Below are 14,849 nucleotides of genomic sequence, written 5' to 3' on the forward strand. Positions count from 1 at the left end.
CTATTTCAATCTTGCCTGTCAATCTCAGTGTAAATTCTTCCAATAACAATACATAAAAATGTTATACACACATATATGTACATATATTTTAATAAGTAAAACATAATGCATTGCCCTATACTTTTTTGTTCTACTCGAAAACTAATTCTTTACAAATGTAAAAGTCAAGTATATATTAAATGTGTATTATTACACTTGCCTGCTATTTTAAAAATGTATCGTAAGGATTGCATTAATAACTTATTAACGCACATCTCTTATAAATTACTACTAATTAAACTTATAATTTAGTATATAATATCATTAATTTAATTTTTGCTGTTATAAATGATTAAAAACTTTTAATTACTTTCCATATAAAGACTGCCGTGTATGTATATATGTATTATATAAATTAAATAGCTGTAAGAAATACAATTTTTATTAAAAATATTATTTAAAAGTTTTTATATATTAAAATAAAAGGAAATAAAACGGTGTATGTGTCATCGTAACATGACGTAAGATCCAATGTCAAGAGCACGTAAATGGGTGAAGGTAAACAACTGGAGTGACTTTTCTTTTTCGCCAAGAGATCAAACGTGATCCAATGCTTCCACAACAGTACTACTCTTGCTCAAGGTACCTCGAAGATCAAAATGAATTAACACGCATCGAGTGATTAAAGTCGATGGATAAAAAATTGCGAATTAATTTTCTTTATTATATTTGAAAAAGATTACTTCGAAATATTTATCCGGGAACGTTATGCGCTCCATTCAAATTTCATATCGTTGAAAAGTGAAATCAAAGTTTGAAGAGTATTCTTATATCTTATATCCCTTTTGTATGTATAATATAATAAAAACAAAATCGTAATAATAATAATCAAGTACGAAGAAATATGTCACATCTCTCGCATTCTGAAATCTTGATGGAAGCGGCGGGCGTAAGGATCGTAACGTCTCCTCCTAAAGAAGATATGAATTCATTTCCACCGGGAAAGATGATCCTTAAAATGCAGAAAATCAACGCACAGTCATATATACATGGTAAACCTTGCGGATTTCACTTGACCAAGTCAAAATGGGATCCATATCCATGGGTCAGCTACGTCGAGAATAATAGTCCCGCCGATTTAGCAGGATTGCGGTAAGTTCTAATTCTAAAACTTATCATGCAAAAATATATTGTGGAAACAAAAATGTATATGTAATAGTTCAATATGTATTACATATTGAACATATATAGATATTCGTTAGAATTATACATTATATAAATTATTTTCTCGTTATATTTAATCAGAGCGGGCGATTGTTTATTGGGCATTGACGACACCGATTTGTTAGGTCTAAAGATTAAAGACGTCGCTACTTTAATTCATAATAAGGAAGGTGTGCGAGATTTATATTTTTTTGTTTGGAGATACGCGCATCATAAAGAAGGACAAAATGATATTGGGCTAGCCTTAAAAGGTCCACTTCCAAATGTAGCCAGAAACCTAGCAAATGCGTTATCAGGAACGGTGCGTATGCATTTTGTAATTTAAAAAACTTGGGCTATTTTCTCTTTCTTATTCTTATAGATCATTTTTATTTACAAATTTCGATTTTTCTCGAAATTATCTCGAATTATTAATTCTTTCATTATCAATTTTTCTATCATTAACAATGCAGCTAATTAGTAATTATTAATCATTAATGATTAATAATCCCAAGTTCATTATTGAACTGTAAGCTGTGTGTTACACATAAACATGATTTTTTGCCCTCCGTTTAAGAACAATAGTTTTAATACATTGATAAAAAATAAAAGTATTTCTTTTTTTTAATTGAATGTAGTTTTTAAGATCTCTTCTATTTGTCGTAAAGTTTCCTCTTTTTTTAGGTCCGCGCCTTGGAATGTCCGATTTGCTTAGAAAGTGCTGTGCCTCCAGTCTCACAATGTGTTCACGGTCATATCCTATGCGTCGTCTGTAGACCGAAGACTACGCGTTGTCCGATCTGCAGAGTTCGGCTCGGCCAGGGCCGGTGTCTTCTTGCGGATAAATTGCAAAGAGTACTTCGTGACGCCTTTAATATGGATAATAACGAGACAGTAGACAAGACATCTGTCACAACTGATCGTTGTAACTTGCGTGATCAATTGTTCGGTAAAAGTAGAAAGAAGCAAGAAATTCCGGTTGTAAACCAATCAAAGAACAATTGTGCTACGTTGAAGCCAAGGCAATTTCTGTTGGCCAGATTGTTGCTCGGAGGTAGAGAGAAAGCTGCTTCCGTTGATAATCTAATTCGAGTATCTGAAATGTCGGAAGAAGCTGCGACTCCTGCTAGAGTGACAAATGTTAACAATTTGGATGTACGATTGTCGTTGAACAATCGCACCAAGTCAGCCAGTACCGGCGAATTGTCGAGAGACAGCAAAACTCGAATCAGTGACCCTTCTTCACAGATTGTCGAATCATCTGTGGAAAATGCCAGTCAGCAATCGCTGAGTTTGCCCCAGACGCCGATCTGGGGCGGCTCCATGGATTCTGTGTCTTGCATACAACTAACGTGTCCGCTTTTGAAATCTTGCAAAGAAATAGTGCCGTCAGATTTGCTGCTGGAACACATCAAGACTCACACGGTGCCGCAGGTTCATTTTTATTCTGCAAATGCAAGACTCCCGCTTCCGCTTCCTTTCGGAAGTAATGCTCTTTACATATTCCACCACGGAAACAATATGTTTTTCTTCCAGGTATAATATCTTTAACTTTAATATGCAATAATTTCTCCTCGCATTTATGTGTGTGTGAAAACTGTATTTTCTATTTTATTTAATCCTTATGGTGAAGTCCCCAAAAATGATAAGAGATGATAAAAATTCAGTTCAAATTAAGTTTGTATCATTCCGCAATCGTTTCAATTATATGCATCTCTGTCGACATAGACAGAATATTTACTTCTTGTTCCAAATTATTTCTTTCAAATTGAATATTTATCTAAATATAATTTTTCGTATAGTTTAATTACCTATACATCCTATAGAATAAATTACAATTTGATGTTATCAGTCTTGTTAAAATTCAATTGAAAGTATTTATACATGTTGATATAAGAATTGCATGTAATAATTATATTTTTAAACACACTAAATTTAGATTAAGCAAAACGAATCATTTTTTATCGATACAATTTATATACGCATGCAATAGAAACGGAATAAGATAGAGCACATTTGAAGAGATAAATAATATCTCAACCGAGATATTCGATTATTTTTATTCAGCACTTATATCCAACTTTAAACATATTGAGATTTGTTCCAGAAGTCCAGATGTTTTGCAAAAATGCACAATATATAAGCCATTATTAACTTGAAAAATCTTTGCATTATATAATTGACAAAAATGCACGGACGATCTACTTACAGAGATGTAAAAATCATATTTTTATACATAGTACGAAGAGGAAATAGCCTGGATGACAAATCCCACCAAGATGGCGCATTCAAGCAGCACATGGGAATGGACACTGTACGCATGGGATGACAATGGTATAGAAGTACAATTACGAAGACACGTAGCAAGTCTTGAAGATTCTGCGATATTATCTTCGCAGCATATTGCTCCATTGCCAAACGCGTTATTGTTGAAGACTATTGAAATACAAATATCAGAATATAGAGCATACGATAGATTGTACATGTAAAGAAAACAATATATGTCGATTATACTTCACAATTTATTATTAACATAAAGTGCATAAAAAAATTAAAACATTTTATGAAAAAAGTAATAAGTCTTTATTCATGTGACAATTTAACGAGTGATAATATATCATACTATGTTAACCCATTTCCGCAATATCGAGAAAAGTCGATTCACTTTCATCCCCATTGGAGCCGCCATATTAATTTTTCCAGGGGTTATACGTTAAAACTAAAGTCAGAAATGGAAAGAGCAACCTTTTTTACCACCAGAAATGTATTTATGGGATTTCTTTCTCACGAAGTGTGGCCAAGATACGCAAGTGTCCAACAATGGACAATCCAGCGGAAATGGGTTAATTATCTTAGAAATATAGTATAAAAGTATTTACTTAAAATCTTAATTCAAACATATAACAATATGTTGTACATCCTAAAATTCGCAAATAACATACCAAACTAAGTTCTTGAAAAACAAAATAAGAAAAATTGATTAAAAAATTAAGAAAATTATTGCTTAAAATAAAAGATATTTATTCTACAGATTGCAGATTTAGTATTTAATATTTATATAGGAACATGCACAAAAGATTATTATTATTAAGGATATGTTTTATATTTTTGATGTAAGAGTAATTGATTAAAAACAGTTTTTCTTATTCTGTTTTACACTACACATCTAACATTCATCAAAATTAGAGGAGAAAAAATATTTGTATGGTTTCCAATTAATTTTTAAAATAATTTTCGAAGTATTCTATAATTTATATATTTTTGAATTTTCTGTAAGCGGAAAGATACTTAAAATTGTATTTTAATCAGTCAGATTCAGCGATCAAAATAGAAATAAGAACACTAGAGTGCTAGCCTTGCAGTCTCAGGGATCCTGAGTTTAAATTTAACTTAACTCCTCTAAATTTTTGTCGCATTACATTTCTAATTCTAACATCGCATAACATATAAAGTAACATGCAAGTAAATAATACAGGAACATCGAATTATATTTAAAAAATCACATGCATATAAAAAAATCAATAAAAACTAACTAGTATCACTAATTAAATAGTAAACTAATAAGTAACATTTCTAATTTAAAAAAATCTTAATAATCTCTGTTAAAACTTGTAATAATCATAAAACTTATTCATTGAATTTGCCAAAACTTATAATCTATGATTTTTTTATGGAATAAAAAGTAATGTTAAAAGAGGATTTTAAATTTGGAATCATTTTCCAGGGGTTATGCGTTAAAACAATGTATGATCTTAAGGTATTTTATGCAATATTTTATCCATATATGGCTTATAGACTTCCTTCTGTCCTGTTTTCACCATTTGACCAGCCATTACATTATATGCACATTTATAAACTTCCAAACAATTCTCTTTGCCAACGATCTCTAGTTCGACTTTATAAACTTGCTTATCACAAGGCATTTTTGAACTTGTGCTAGTTAAAGCAAGCTCACGTGTGACAGATATTGATTCTTCCAATTCTGCTTCGCTTTTTCGTTTGTCTCGTTTAGGACAACTACATATTTTAACTGCCAATGTTTGACGAGCTAAAACTTGCTTTCTTTCATCTTCTAAAGTAAATAATAGCTCTGTTGCTCTACGATTTATACCAGATTGGCAACTATTTTTGCAAAAAAATTCGAAGCACATAGGCACATACTGCGAGCCAGGCTCTGGTGCAACAAGCGGTGTCAAAACAGACAAATGGTCCTGTTCATTTACATAAATACTGCTGGCATGATTAACACAATGAACTATGTGTTTAAGTTTGTCAGCCGTCATAAATGGCATTTGGTTAATAAAATTTGTTGCAGCAGTATGATTGTAACATCGTCTCACAGGGTCGTTTTTGTGTTGCTCAAATGCATAAACTAATTGTGTGCGTAAGAATAACCCAGATGCAGCTGGTTCCCACGTAAATCGCAAGGGTAGTGTCTTTTCCATTTTGATAAACAATTTTTTCAATGTTGAACTGTACTGTATGCAGAAATATAAATAATTTTATATATAAATACTAGTAATTTATAAATTTTACATATATATATAAAATTGTACAGTTTTAGCTTTTCTAAAATAGCTTAGATCATTGTTAAGAAAAAATCATGCACACTTGATAAATTTAACATTAATCTATCTACCACATAAAAGCTTACCCTTGCAAAATATACAAAATCTGTTTAAATATGATTCTTGTATAGATAAGTTAATTTTATGATTACTTGTTAAAAAATTTAAGTAATCAGACCTAAACAGATTTATACATTTGGTTTGCTCTTTTCAACTGAATTTCTTACATAGATCATCTTTTTTTGTTTTCTCTTAAATATTAAAGGCCAGTTTCACAATCTTCGGTTACCTTAACCGATCGATTATTTCATTAGAATTGACCAATCGTATTTGTCATTAAGTAAAATTAACAAATGTGATTGGTCAATTCCAATAGAATAACTGGCCGGTTAATTTAACTGGAGTTTGCGAAACCAGCCCTAAGAGAAAGAAAGAAAAGATAAACTGAAATTTGAGTAAAAAGTTCAGTTAAAAACAATAAACTTCTTTTAACAGTATAATTAATGATTTCTAAGCAAGCTCTTACTTTTATATTTCTTTATCATCTTTAGCCTCTCATAAGTACATGAGCAAGATGGTACTTAAAAATTATTTACAGTTTATATAGAATATTCCATACAAAAAGTATATAACCGGGATTATAAACTAATTGCATTTATCATCAAGAGGCAGAATTTATCTGCAAGTAGGTATGTGTCATTTAACAATGGACTTAAATCTAATTTAAAAATACAAAATTAAGTTTAACAATTATAATATTAAGTTTTTAATTTCTTTGTATAATTATTTTATTTTATTTTATTATAATAAATTCTGAGTTTACTATATGTGTTTGGAATTATACAAGAAGTTTACTCACCACCCAGTCTTGACCTCCACCGTCTCCAAAAGTAAACTGAAAATTCAGTGGACGTGTACAATCGTAAGAATTTGCAAGATTACAGGTTGAATAGTAAATATCTTCCTCTAACTGTCTTTTTATTGACCGTTTTCCCAGAGAAGAACAGACTAAATGCTCAATGGGTACTTCATGCTTCTGTTCTGGGATATCTAGCTCGTTTAGATCTTCCAGAATGGGCAAGTTACTTCCGCTTTGAGAAAACAAACAAGAAAGGAGTTAGCTGGGATTATCTTCGTCGTGCAAAAAAGCACAATCAAGATACAGAATCGTGAGCCGGCATAACAAGCAAGTTAGACAGTATTCGATTATTTACAGTTACTTAAAAAATTACTTACAAAGTTTCTTGCTCTAGAACCTTGTACGTTTCATCATCCATCAACGAAGATTCTTGAGAATAAGTATTTGTGCCTAGCATCCTTGCAATTTTCAGTTAAAAATTTATCGAAGAATAAAGTATCAATCGAAACAAGCACCGCTCGATTATAATTGCGTAGCTTGCAACCGGTACGTACTGGCTATAATCTCTAGACTCTAGAGTCCTTTGTTTTTTCTCAAGTTAAGAGCCACAGTACCACAAATTAGGCCTGTGGCACCCAGTTTCCGTAAGGACCATCACACACGAAATGGCATAAGGCCCCTCGCACACACTTTTGCATAAGGGCCTAAACACAATGCCAGGCAACAGGCAATAGGAACAGAAATAATGAAAGAGAGAAAGAGAGAAAGGCTCGTCTTCTCTCTTTCTTTATTTCTTATTCCTATTGCCTGTTGCCTGGCATTGTGTGATGGCCTTAAGACTCCATGTATGCGGTGAGCTCCGGCAAACGCATGTGGTGACCAATCAGAATTCAAGCGCTTGCTGTGACTTGCCGAAACTAGAGATACTATTGGTTTGTTCGCGTCGCCATGCTCTGACATGCTCCTATTCACTCCAACGCACTCCAATACGTTGATTCCGATGACGCCAACCTATTAGAAAGCGTTGGAGTGAGTAGGAGCATGTCGGAGCATGGCGACGCGAACAAACCATATAACAGAGATTCGCCAATGCGTTAACGATTTCTGATTGGCTCCCGTCGCTTGGGGTATAACCAGAAGTATGAGAGAGAAAGATAGATATAACTGACAGAGAAAGCCTAGCCGATCTAATCTGTCACCTGTCAAAAGAAAACAGAGTAAACCGCCATCGAAAACGTCATATCCGATATCCGGTTTTACCCCAAGACGGCACATTGGCGAATCTCTTGGTCTGTTCTTTCTAGCTGCACTGTTGCACCGGTGCAATAAGTTAAAGTAAGACAAGTATATTTTTTCTCATTCTAACTTATTGCACCAGTGCAACAGTGCAGCTAGAAAGAACAGACCATCTGTTATAGTATCTCTAGCCGAAACTAAAGACATAGACCAATGGTCTGTTCTTTCTAGCTGCACTGTTGCACTGGTGCAATAAGTTAGAATAAGAAAAAATATACTTGTCTTACTTTAACTTATTGCACTAGTGCAACAGTGCAGCTAGAAAGAACAGACCACTAGTTACACCGAGCACTTGGTACGCGTATCAAATAGTAAATAACTAGTGAATGTGTTTAATAACTAGTGAATGTGTTGGCTGATCAGCTTAAATTCACTACTTGGACTGTGTTCCAAAATTCGCTGCCAGGGGCTCGATTCTTGAATTCATTCGCAAGAAAACGTATGCGCAAAAACCCGCTCTAACAGAAAAGTTGCAAGTTTATTGGTTGAAAGCTATACGATAGCCAATAAATTTTCAACTTTTCTGTAAGAACAGAATTTGCGAATACGTTTCTCTTGCGAATGAATTCAAGAATCGGGGCCCAGTATTGAAAATCTATAGTCCACGTTACACATACTATAAATTTTCAGTACTGGCAGTGAATTTTGGAACACAGCCTTGATACGCGTACCAAGTGCTCGGTGTAAACCACATGGGACAGCATCCTCATCCTTCGCGTCCAATCAAAACATCCATTATATTTATTATCATAATAAAATAGGACATTTTGATTGGACACGAAGGATGACGCGCGCGTGACGCGCTTGATGGAAACGCACCCTAAGACCTTGGAATATGCGCGCGCACGCGCGTTGCTTCGTTGACTTCGTGGCGGGAATCACAAGTGGCGCACTATAGCAAAGTACGGTACGTGCCGGAAGCAAACGACTCCAATATGGCGAATGTGAGGGACAGTGATACATCGTTGTGGCTACATAATAAGCTTGGTACGTCAAACGATAGCTGGACTGGCAGCTCAATTTGCTCACAACTTAATGCTGAGGTATTGCGGAATATTAAGGATTGTTTTCCCGACCTGCAAACGCAGGTCAAGCTCAAACTACTCTTGTCCTTCTTTCACATACCCAGACGCAATGTTGAAGAGGTAAGTGTTCTCTATTTTGATATTTTTATATCTTCGACAAAAATCTTTCTTCTGAAATATGCTTGTCTTCTGCAAAGTTGAAATTGATAAGAGATTTATGTTTCTCTATCTCGCTCTTATTTGTTTATGCGTATCTGTTATTTTATTTGATTTTTCATAATTATGCGATGTTTTTGAAATGCTTAGTATAAGAACTGCGCAGAACACTAATATTTATAAGAATCTACGATTATCTTATTTGTTAAGTTTGAAAAATTGTAATTTTTGTTTAAGATATATATCACAATTTAACTTGTCTAAGTATGTCACTAAAAAATCTTGTAATGGGACTAAAATTTTTCTTATTTCTTTTAATTGGTTAATTTTTATTTTACTAAAATTTTATTGTTGTGCTAACTTGTGTGACAATAGTGGCGTGTGGAACTGGAAGAGATCATTGAAGTTGCATCTCTGGATAGTGAGCTGTGGGTATCGATGTTATCCGAAGCGATGAAAACCTTTCCATCAACTGGTTCTCTAAATACAGACATCACTGATCTGGATGAACATAGACCAATTTTTGGCGATTTAGTCAATGATTTGCGGAAACTTCTAAAGAAGCAGAATGATCCTGCTATGCTTCCTTTGGAGTGTCATTATCTTAACAAGACTGCATTGACTTCAGTGGTAGGCCAGCAACCCTCGCCAGTCAAACATTTTACTCTCAAGAGAAAACCAAAAAGTGCAACCTTGAGAGCAGAATTGCTTCAGAAGAGCACTGATGCTGCTAATAATCTCAAAAAGAGTACAGCTCCCACTGTGCCAGTGAGAAGTAGAGGAATGCCAAGAAAAATGACCGATACAAGTAAGTATAAAATTATAATTGCATTTTATAATCATTATTTTTGCAATATATTGCATGGCCTTTACTCGAACTTTTCAGCACCTTTAAAAGGAATTCCAAGCAGAGTTCCAACGAGTGGCTTTCGATCTCCATCACTTACGAATACTTCTATGTCTAATAGAACATCAATTACAAATAGAATGCGAAAGGATGGCGGTATTAAATTACTGGATATTAATGAGCAGCCTCTTGGATATGCGCAAGCAAAGAAGAGAAAAAAGATGTTGGAGATGGAGGAACAGCAGAAGAAAGTCGCAGAAGCACAAGCGGCTGCTGCGGCAGCAGCAGCCTCAGTGGTTGCGCCGGTTGCGCCAGAAACGCCGACTACTCCGGAGTACGCGCAAGGATTGGCCTCGATAAATCCACCTGCTACACCAGTCGCGCCAGCTGCAGTGGTTACAGCCCAACCCTATTCTGCACCGAGCACGCCAAGCAGCGTTTCGGTTGTTACAACTACACAGCAAACACTACGTAAGAATAATGTTGCAGTTATAATTATCACGTTTTTTAGTTGAATTTTGATTAATGATCTTGGGTTTTTATACACAGCTACTACGTTAACTACTACCACTACTACAACACCTACCACTACTGTACTAGTAGCTGCACCAACAGTAATAACACCTGTCGAAAATACGCCAGTTGCTGTGCAAACAGTGAGACCGGCTCAGACAGTCACGCAGATTCGTATACAGACTACCACACAGCCTAATGCGGCAGCTAACCCAAGAAAGGGCTTATCTCTTACGGTAAGTTATAAGTAAATTTTAATTTGTATATATTGCTGTAAACGTATGATCTTCACTTTGTTTATTGTTATCGGGTTGCAGCGAGAACAGATGCTGGAAGCGCAAGAAATGTTTAGAACTGCGAATAAAGTAACGCGTCCAGAAAAGGCCCTTATTTTAGGTTTTATGGCTGGTTCTAGAGGTATGTCTATTTTCTACATATATCTTTCTTTTTTATAAATTATATTTAAGTAATATTATCGGTTGTTTCGTTTACAGACAATCCTTGTCCAAAATTGGGCAATATAGTCACAGTGATGCTTTCGGAAAATATAGAAGAAGTAACACAATCGGATGGAACAACTGTTCCGATGTTAGTCGAAACTCATTTTCAAATGAACTACACAAATGGCGAGTGGAAGAGGATAAAGAAAAATCGGCGTATTGTGACAGAGGAATCTACATCAACGTCCACTCTTGCGCCAAACGCGACTGCGACGGCTTCCAATTGAAAAGACTTGTTCAAATTACTATATTATAGGATCTATATGTATATGAAGTATAGCTTTGTGGTTATTGGAGAACATTGTTACGTCTTCTAATGGATTGATAAAGACGTTATTAAATTAACAGTAATTCACGTTTTCATAAAATTTAACAAGAATATCGTTGAATAACGACTTTCAATTGTGGAATTGTCATTCCTATATAATTAATTTTTCCGTTTTCTTGAATCAATTATACCATGCAACAATTTTCGTCTGACAAAGGAAAGCCAATTTTTCCACTTCTTAGGACATAATCTGGAAAGTTATAAAAAGTTGTAAATTTTGCTTTAGAATTCATTGCAGTAAGATATAGTTCTTTAAATTTTTGAAATTCTGTATGAAAAAAATAGAGGGGTCGGCCAGCAGTCGAGTCCACGTTCTAGAATCCTGGGTCACGCCGAGAACTGCTACATTGGAATTTATAGGCCTGTTCTTTGTCACTGCACTGCTGCACTGGTGCAATAAGCTAGAATAAGACAGAAATATTTTTTCCCATTCTAACTTATTGCACCAGTACAGCAGTGCAGCGACAAAGAACAAGCTTTATGCTTCTAAACGTACTTTGCTGAAATTTAAGAGTTTTGAGTATCGTGGCGTAGTATACAAATTTTTATGATTTTAGAGATTTTAGAGAAATGTTGCACGGTATTATATAAATTTTGATAATTTTTATATATTGAGATTTTCCTTAAAAAATTCATCCAAATTACTTTTCGAGTGTCTTTGTTTAATAATAGTTTCTCCTTTAACACGCGTTCATATAAGTATGTATATGATTTATACATATAGCTTATATATTATTTCAAGTTTATATATAATTTGATAGAAATAATATGTGAATAGTCAATTATTTGTTTAATAGTATCTACTGTTATATTGAAATCTATCATATACATATATACATGAATCTATATATATATATATATATATATATATATATATATATATACATATGTGTATATTTTAATAAGAAAGAACACATAAGACTTCTATAATATTGTTATTTGAATAAACATATGATTATATTTCTGTTTTATGTGTTTTGCTTATAAATATATATTTTTTTTTATGTTAATTACATTCAATTGTCACTCATGTTGTTACTTTTCAACCATTTTGCATATGTTAAAATAATAATTTTTTTTTCAAAGATTTAATTTTCCAAGATTATAGTATTTTTTAATATATAGACAAGGGATCATAATTCCATTTTATTTAAATTAAGCGTTGGCAATTTTTATTTTTATAATTTTATAATTATTTTTATGAAATTATTTTATAAATATTTTCTATTATACAAAACTCGAAATATTTTGCATACGATTAAATCAAATATGTAGAGTTATGCTGAGCACTATCTACATATGCACACATATATACACATATATGTATATATATATATATATATATACGCATCCCCATCTCAAAGTGTTTCATAACCTTTTTATTCCGGAATCTCATTGCTGGTTGGAGCAGGTTAGAGCTTCCGAGTTCGGTGAAAGGTTGGCGAAACTTTTACGTTCTTTAGTTTTACGATTCTGTGAATTTTACAAACAACTACAACAATAAATTTAGAGTAGCTATTTTTACAATGTTTCGATTACTCGCTTCGCTGCGTGTACGAGGTGAAACATTGGTAAGCTACCAAATTTTCATAATGTATTCTGTCATACGTTTCGATTAAGTTTCAATTTCGCTGATTCATCGCATGTAAATGTGATTAATTCTGCATTGCATTAACGTCTCTATACAAATAAAACTACGATTATCATTTTTTAAATCTGAGCATGTTTGCAGATTACTACTGCAACTAGTTTGCTGGCAAAAACTGACAGTACATCGTTGACGAAAAATGCTCGTAATTTTACAGTAAGTTCAAAACTATTTGGCGATTGGCCACAGATTCAGAAACCCGCCCCGGATTTTTCTGGTACTGCGGTAGTTAAAGGTGACTTCAAGGAAATCAAATTGAGCGACTACAAAGGAAAATACGTTGTTTTGTTTTTCTATCCATTAGATTTGTACGTATAATTTTGTCTCGATTATCATTTCTAAAATACATCTAATATAACTATAGTAAAAAATTGTTATTTTTTATTTTCAGTACATTTGTTTGTCCAACGGAAATAATTGCATTTAGTGAAAAGATCTCAGAGTTTGAAGCTCTGAATACACAAGTGATCGGAGTGTCAACAGATTCTCACTTCAGTCATCTAGCATGGATTAACACCCCGAGGAAACAAGGTGGCCTGGGAGGAGATTTGGGTTATCCTCTTTTGAGTGATTTTAATAAGATCATATCAAGTAACTATAATGTTTTACTGCAAGATTCGGGTATTGCACTCAGAGGTCTCTTTATCATAGACAAGGAAGGAGTTCTTCGACAGTTTTGCGTCAATGATCTCCCAGTTGGCAGGAGTGTCGAAGAGACATTGAGATTGATTAAGGCTTTCCAGTTTGTTGAGAAACATGGTGAGGTATGTCCTGCAAACTGGCAACCAGATTCCAAAACCATCAAACCGAACCCAAAAGATAGCAAACAATACTTTGAATCGGTTAATTAAGCATGCATTTAGGGGTTTTGTTCAAGGGATATATACACATACACACACAATAGATTATAATGTAATATACCTGATTGATTATGGTAATATAATATAATATATGATGGTTATAATGCAATAGAATTAATGTTGCAATTGATTGTATAAACTGAACAAAAGCTGAAAAAATTATACATTTTATTATAAAATAATTTATTTATATGTTCCTTCCATACATATATTATATTTGTTGTGTGTATGGATTTTGCATAAAGTCTCAAAATTAAGTGGTTAGTAAGAAAAAACAGCATTTTACTTGACTGATATAGATAATTTTAATGCACATGAAGGAAAAATCACATTGGTTAATGTGATTTTTTTCTGAATGGGAGATAACGCGTGGGATATCTTGCGAACATTTTTTTATTTCTTGTCGTTAAGTTAATGGATACGTGAGATATAACATTTATATTTATATTTAGAAAACCAATATTTACTTGTAGCCTTCTACTTGCAGATTGTCACAATTAACAATTGTTTTTATTTAGTAAATTATACGAATGTGTAATTGATAATTATTATTAGATTTATATTTTAATATAATTTTAATTTAGTTTTTACATAATATAAAATGTTTAATAAGCACTTGGAGTAAATAATGTTTAAGGACTGTTCAATTCACGCCAAAATGCGCTGTATATGAACAATTGGCGCTGGCTGCTAAAATTACTTCAAAATGCCAGGAAGGAGGAGGTAAAGAGGGGTACATAAAGTAGAATGTACACACACGCACACACACACGAGTTGATGCCATAAGATAATTAGAACGCATGCAGCGTAAGGTAGATGACGGAATTAAAAGCCATTACAATATCAGTAGGTAGATAAGCTGACGCGCGTTGTTGGTGGAGGCTGCTGCTTCTAAAGGCTGCTCATGATAAATTTAGTAGAGTGAGCTTATTATTTCGCGAAGAGGATATATCCGCGTCGGGGGTACCACGGAGTCTCGGGAAACGCCCCCGAGGAAGGAGGATAAGGTAACCAGAGAGAGAGAGACAGAGAGAGAAAGAGAGAGAGAGAGATGAGATGAGATGAGA

General features: G+C 33.6%; 4 protein-coding genes across 4 annotated transcripts; 3 read left to right on the forward strand and 1 right to left on the reverse strand.

The window, feature by feature from the left end:
* Positions 1–341: 341 nt before the first annotated feature.
* LOC105838455 lies at positions 342–4,144 on the forward strand. Its single transcript, XM_012684029.3, has 4 exons — positions 342–1,131; positions 1,285–1,504; positions 1,867–2,718; positions 3,423–4,144. The coding sequence occupies exons 1-4, from the start codon at positions 884–886 to the stop codon at positions 3,669–3,671; spliced, it is 1,569 nt and encodes a 522-aa protein (XP_012539483.1). The 5' UTR covers positions 342–883; the 3' UTR covers positions 3,672–4,144.
* Positions 3,742–7,376, reverse strand: LOC105838456 (cellular tumor antigen p53). The gene is made up of 3 exons (XM_012684030.3): positions 6,987–7,376; positions 6,610–6,841; positions 3,742–5,660 (listed from the first exon to the last, which is right to left on the reverse strand). Exons 1-3 carry the CDS (start codon positions 7,064–7,066, stop codon positions 4,935–4,937), a joined length of 1,038 nt encoding a protein of 345 aa, XP_012539484.1. The 5' UTR covers positions 7,067–7,376; the 3' UTR covers positions 3,742–4,934.
* A 1,212-nt stretch (positions 7,377–8,588) lies between these two features.
* On the forward strand, positions 8,589–12,056 carry LOC105830171 (negative elongation factor A). Its single transcript, XM_012669347.3, has 6 exons — positions 8,589–9,050; positions 9,462–9,894; positions 9,973–10,404; positions 10,483–10,682; positions 10,764–10,863; positions 10,941–12,056. Exons 1-6 carry the CDS (start codon positions 8,841–8,843, stop codon positions 11,171–11,173), a joined length of 1,608 nt encoding a protein of 535 aa, XP_012524801.1. The 5' UTR covers positions 8,589–8,840; the 3' UTR covers positions 11,174–12,056.
* A 502-nt stretch (positions 12,057–12,558) lies between these two features.
* Positions 12,559–13,964, forward strand: LOC105830161 (peroxiredoxin). The gene is made up of 3 exons (XM_012669336.3): positions 12,559–12,845; positions 13,007–13,230; positions 13,314–13,964. The coding sequence occupies exons 1-3, from the start codon at positions 12,801–12,803 to the stop codon at positions 13,771–13,773; spliced, it is 729 nt and encodes a 242-aa protein (XP_012524790.1). The 5' UTR covers positions 12,559–12,800; the 3' UTR covers positions 13,774–13,964.
* Positions 13,965–14,849: the final 885 nt, after the last annotated feature.

This window comes from Monomorium pharaonis, chromosome 4, assembly GCF_013373865.1.
Source record: "Monomorium pharaonis isolate MP-MQ-018 chromosome 4, ASM1337386v2, whole genome shotgun sequence".
Taxonomy (NCBI): domain Eukaryota; kingdom Metazoa; phylum Arthropoda; class Insecta; order Hymenoptera; family Formicidae; genus Monomorium; species Monomorium pharaonis.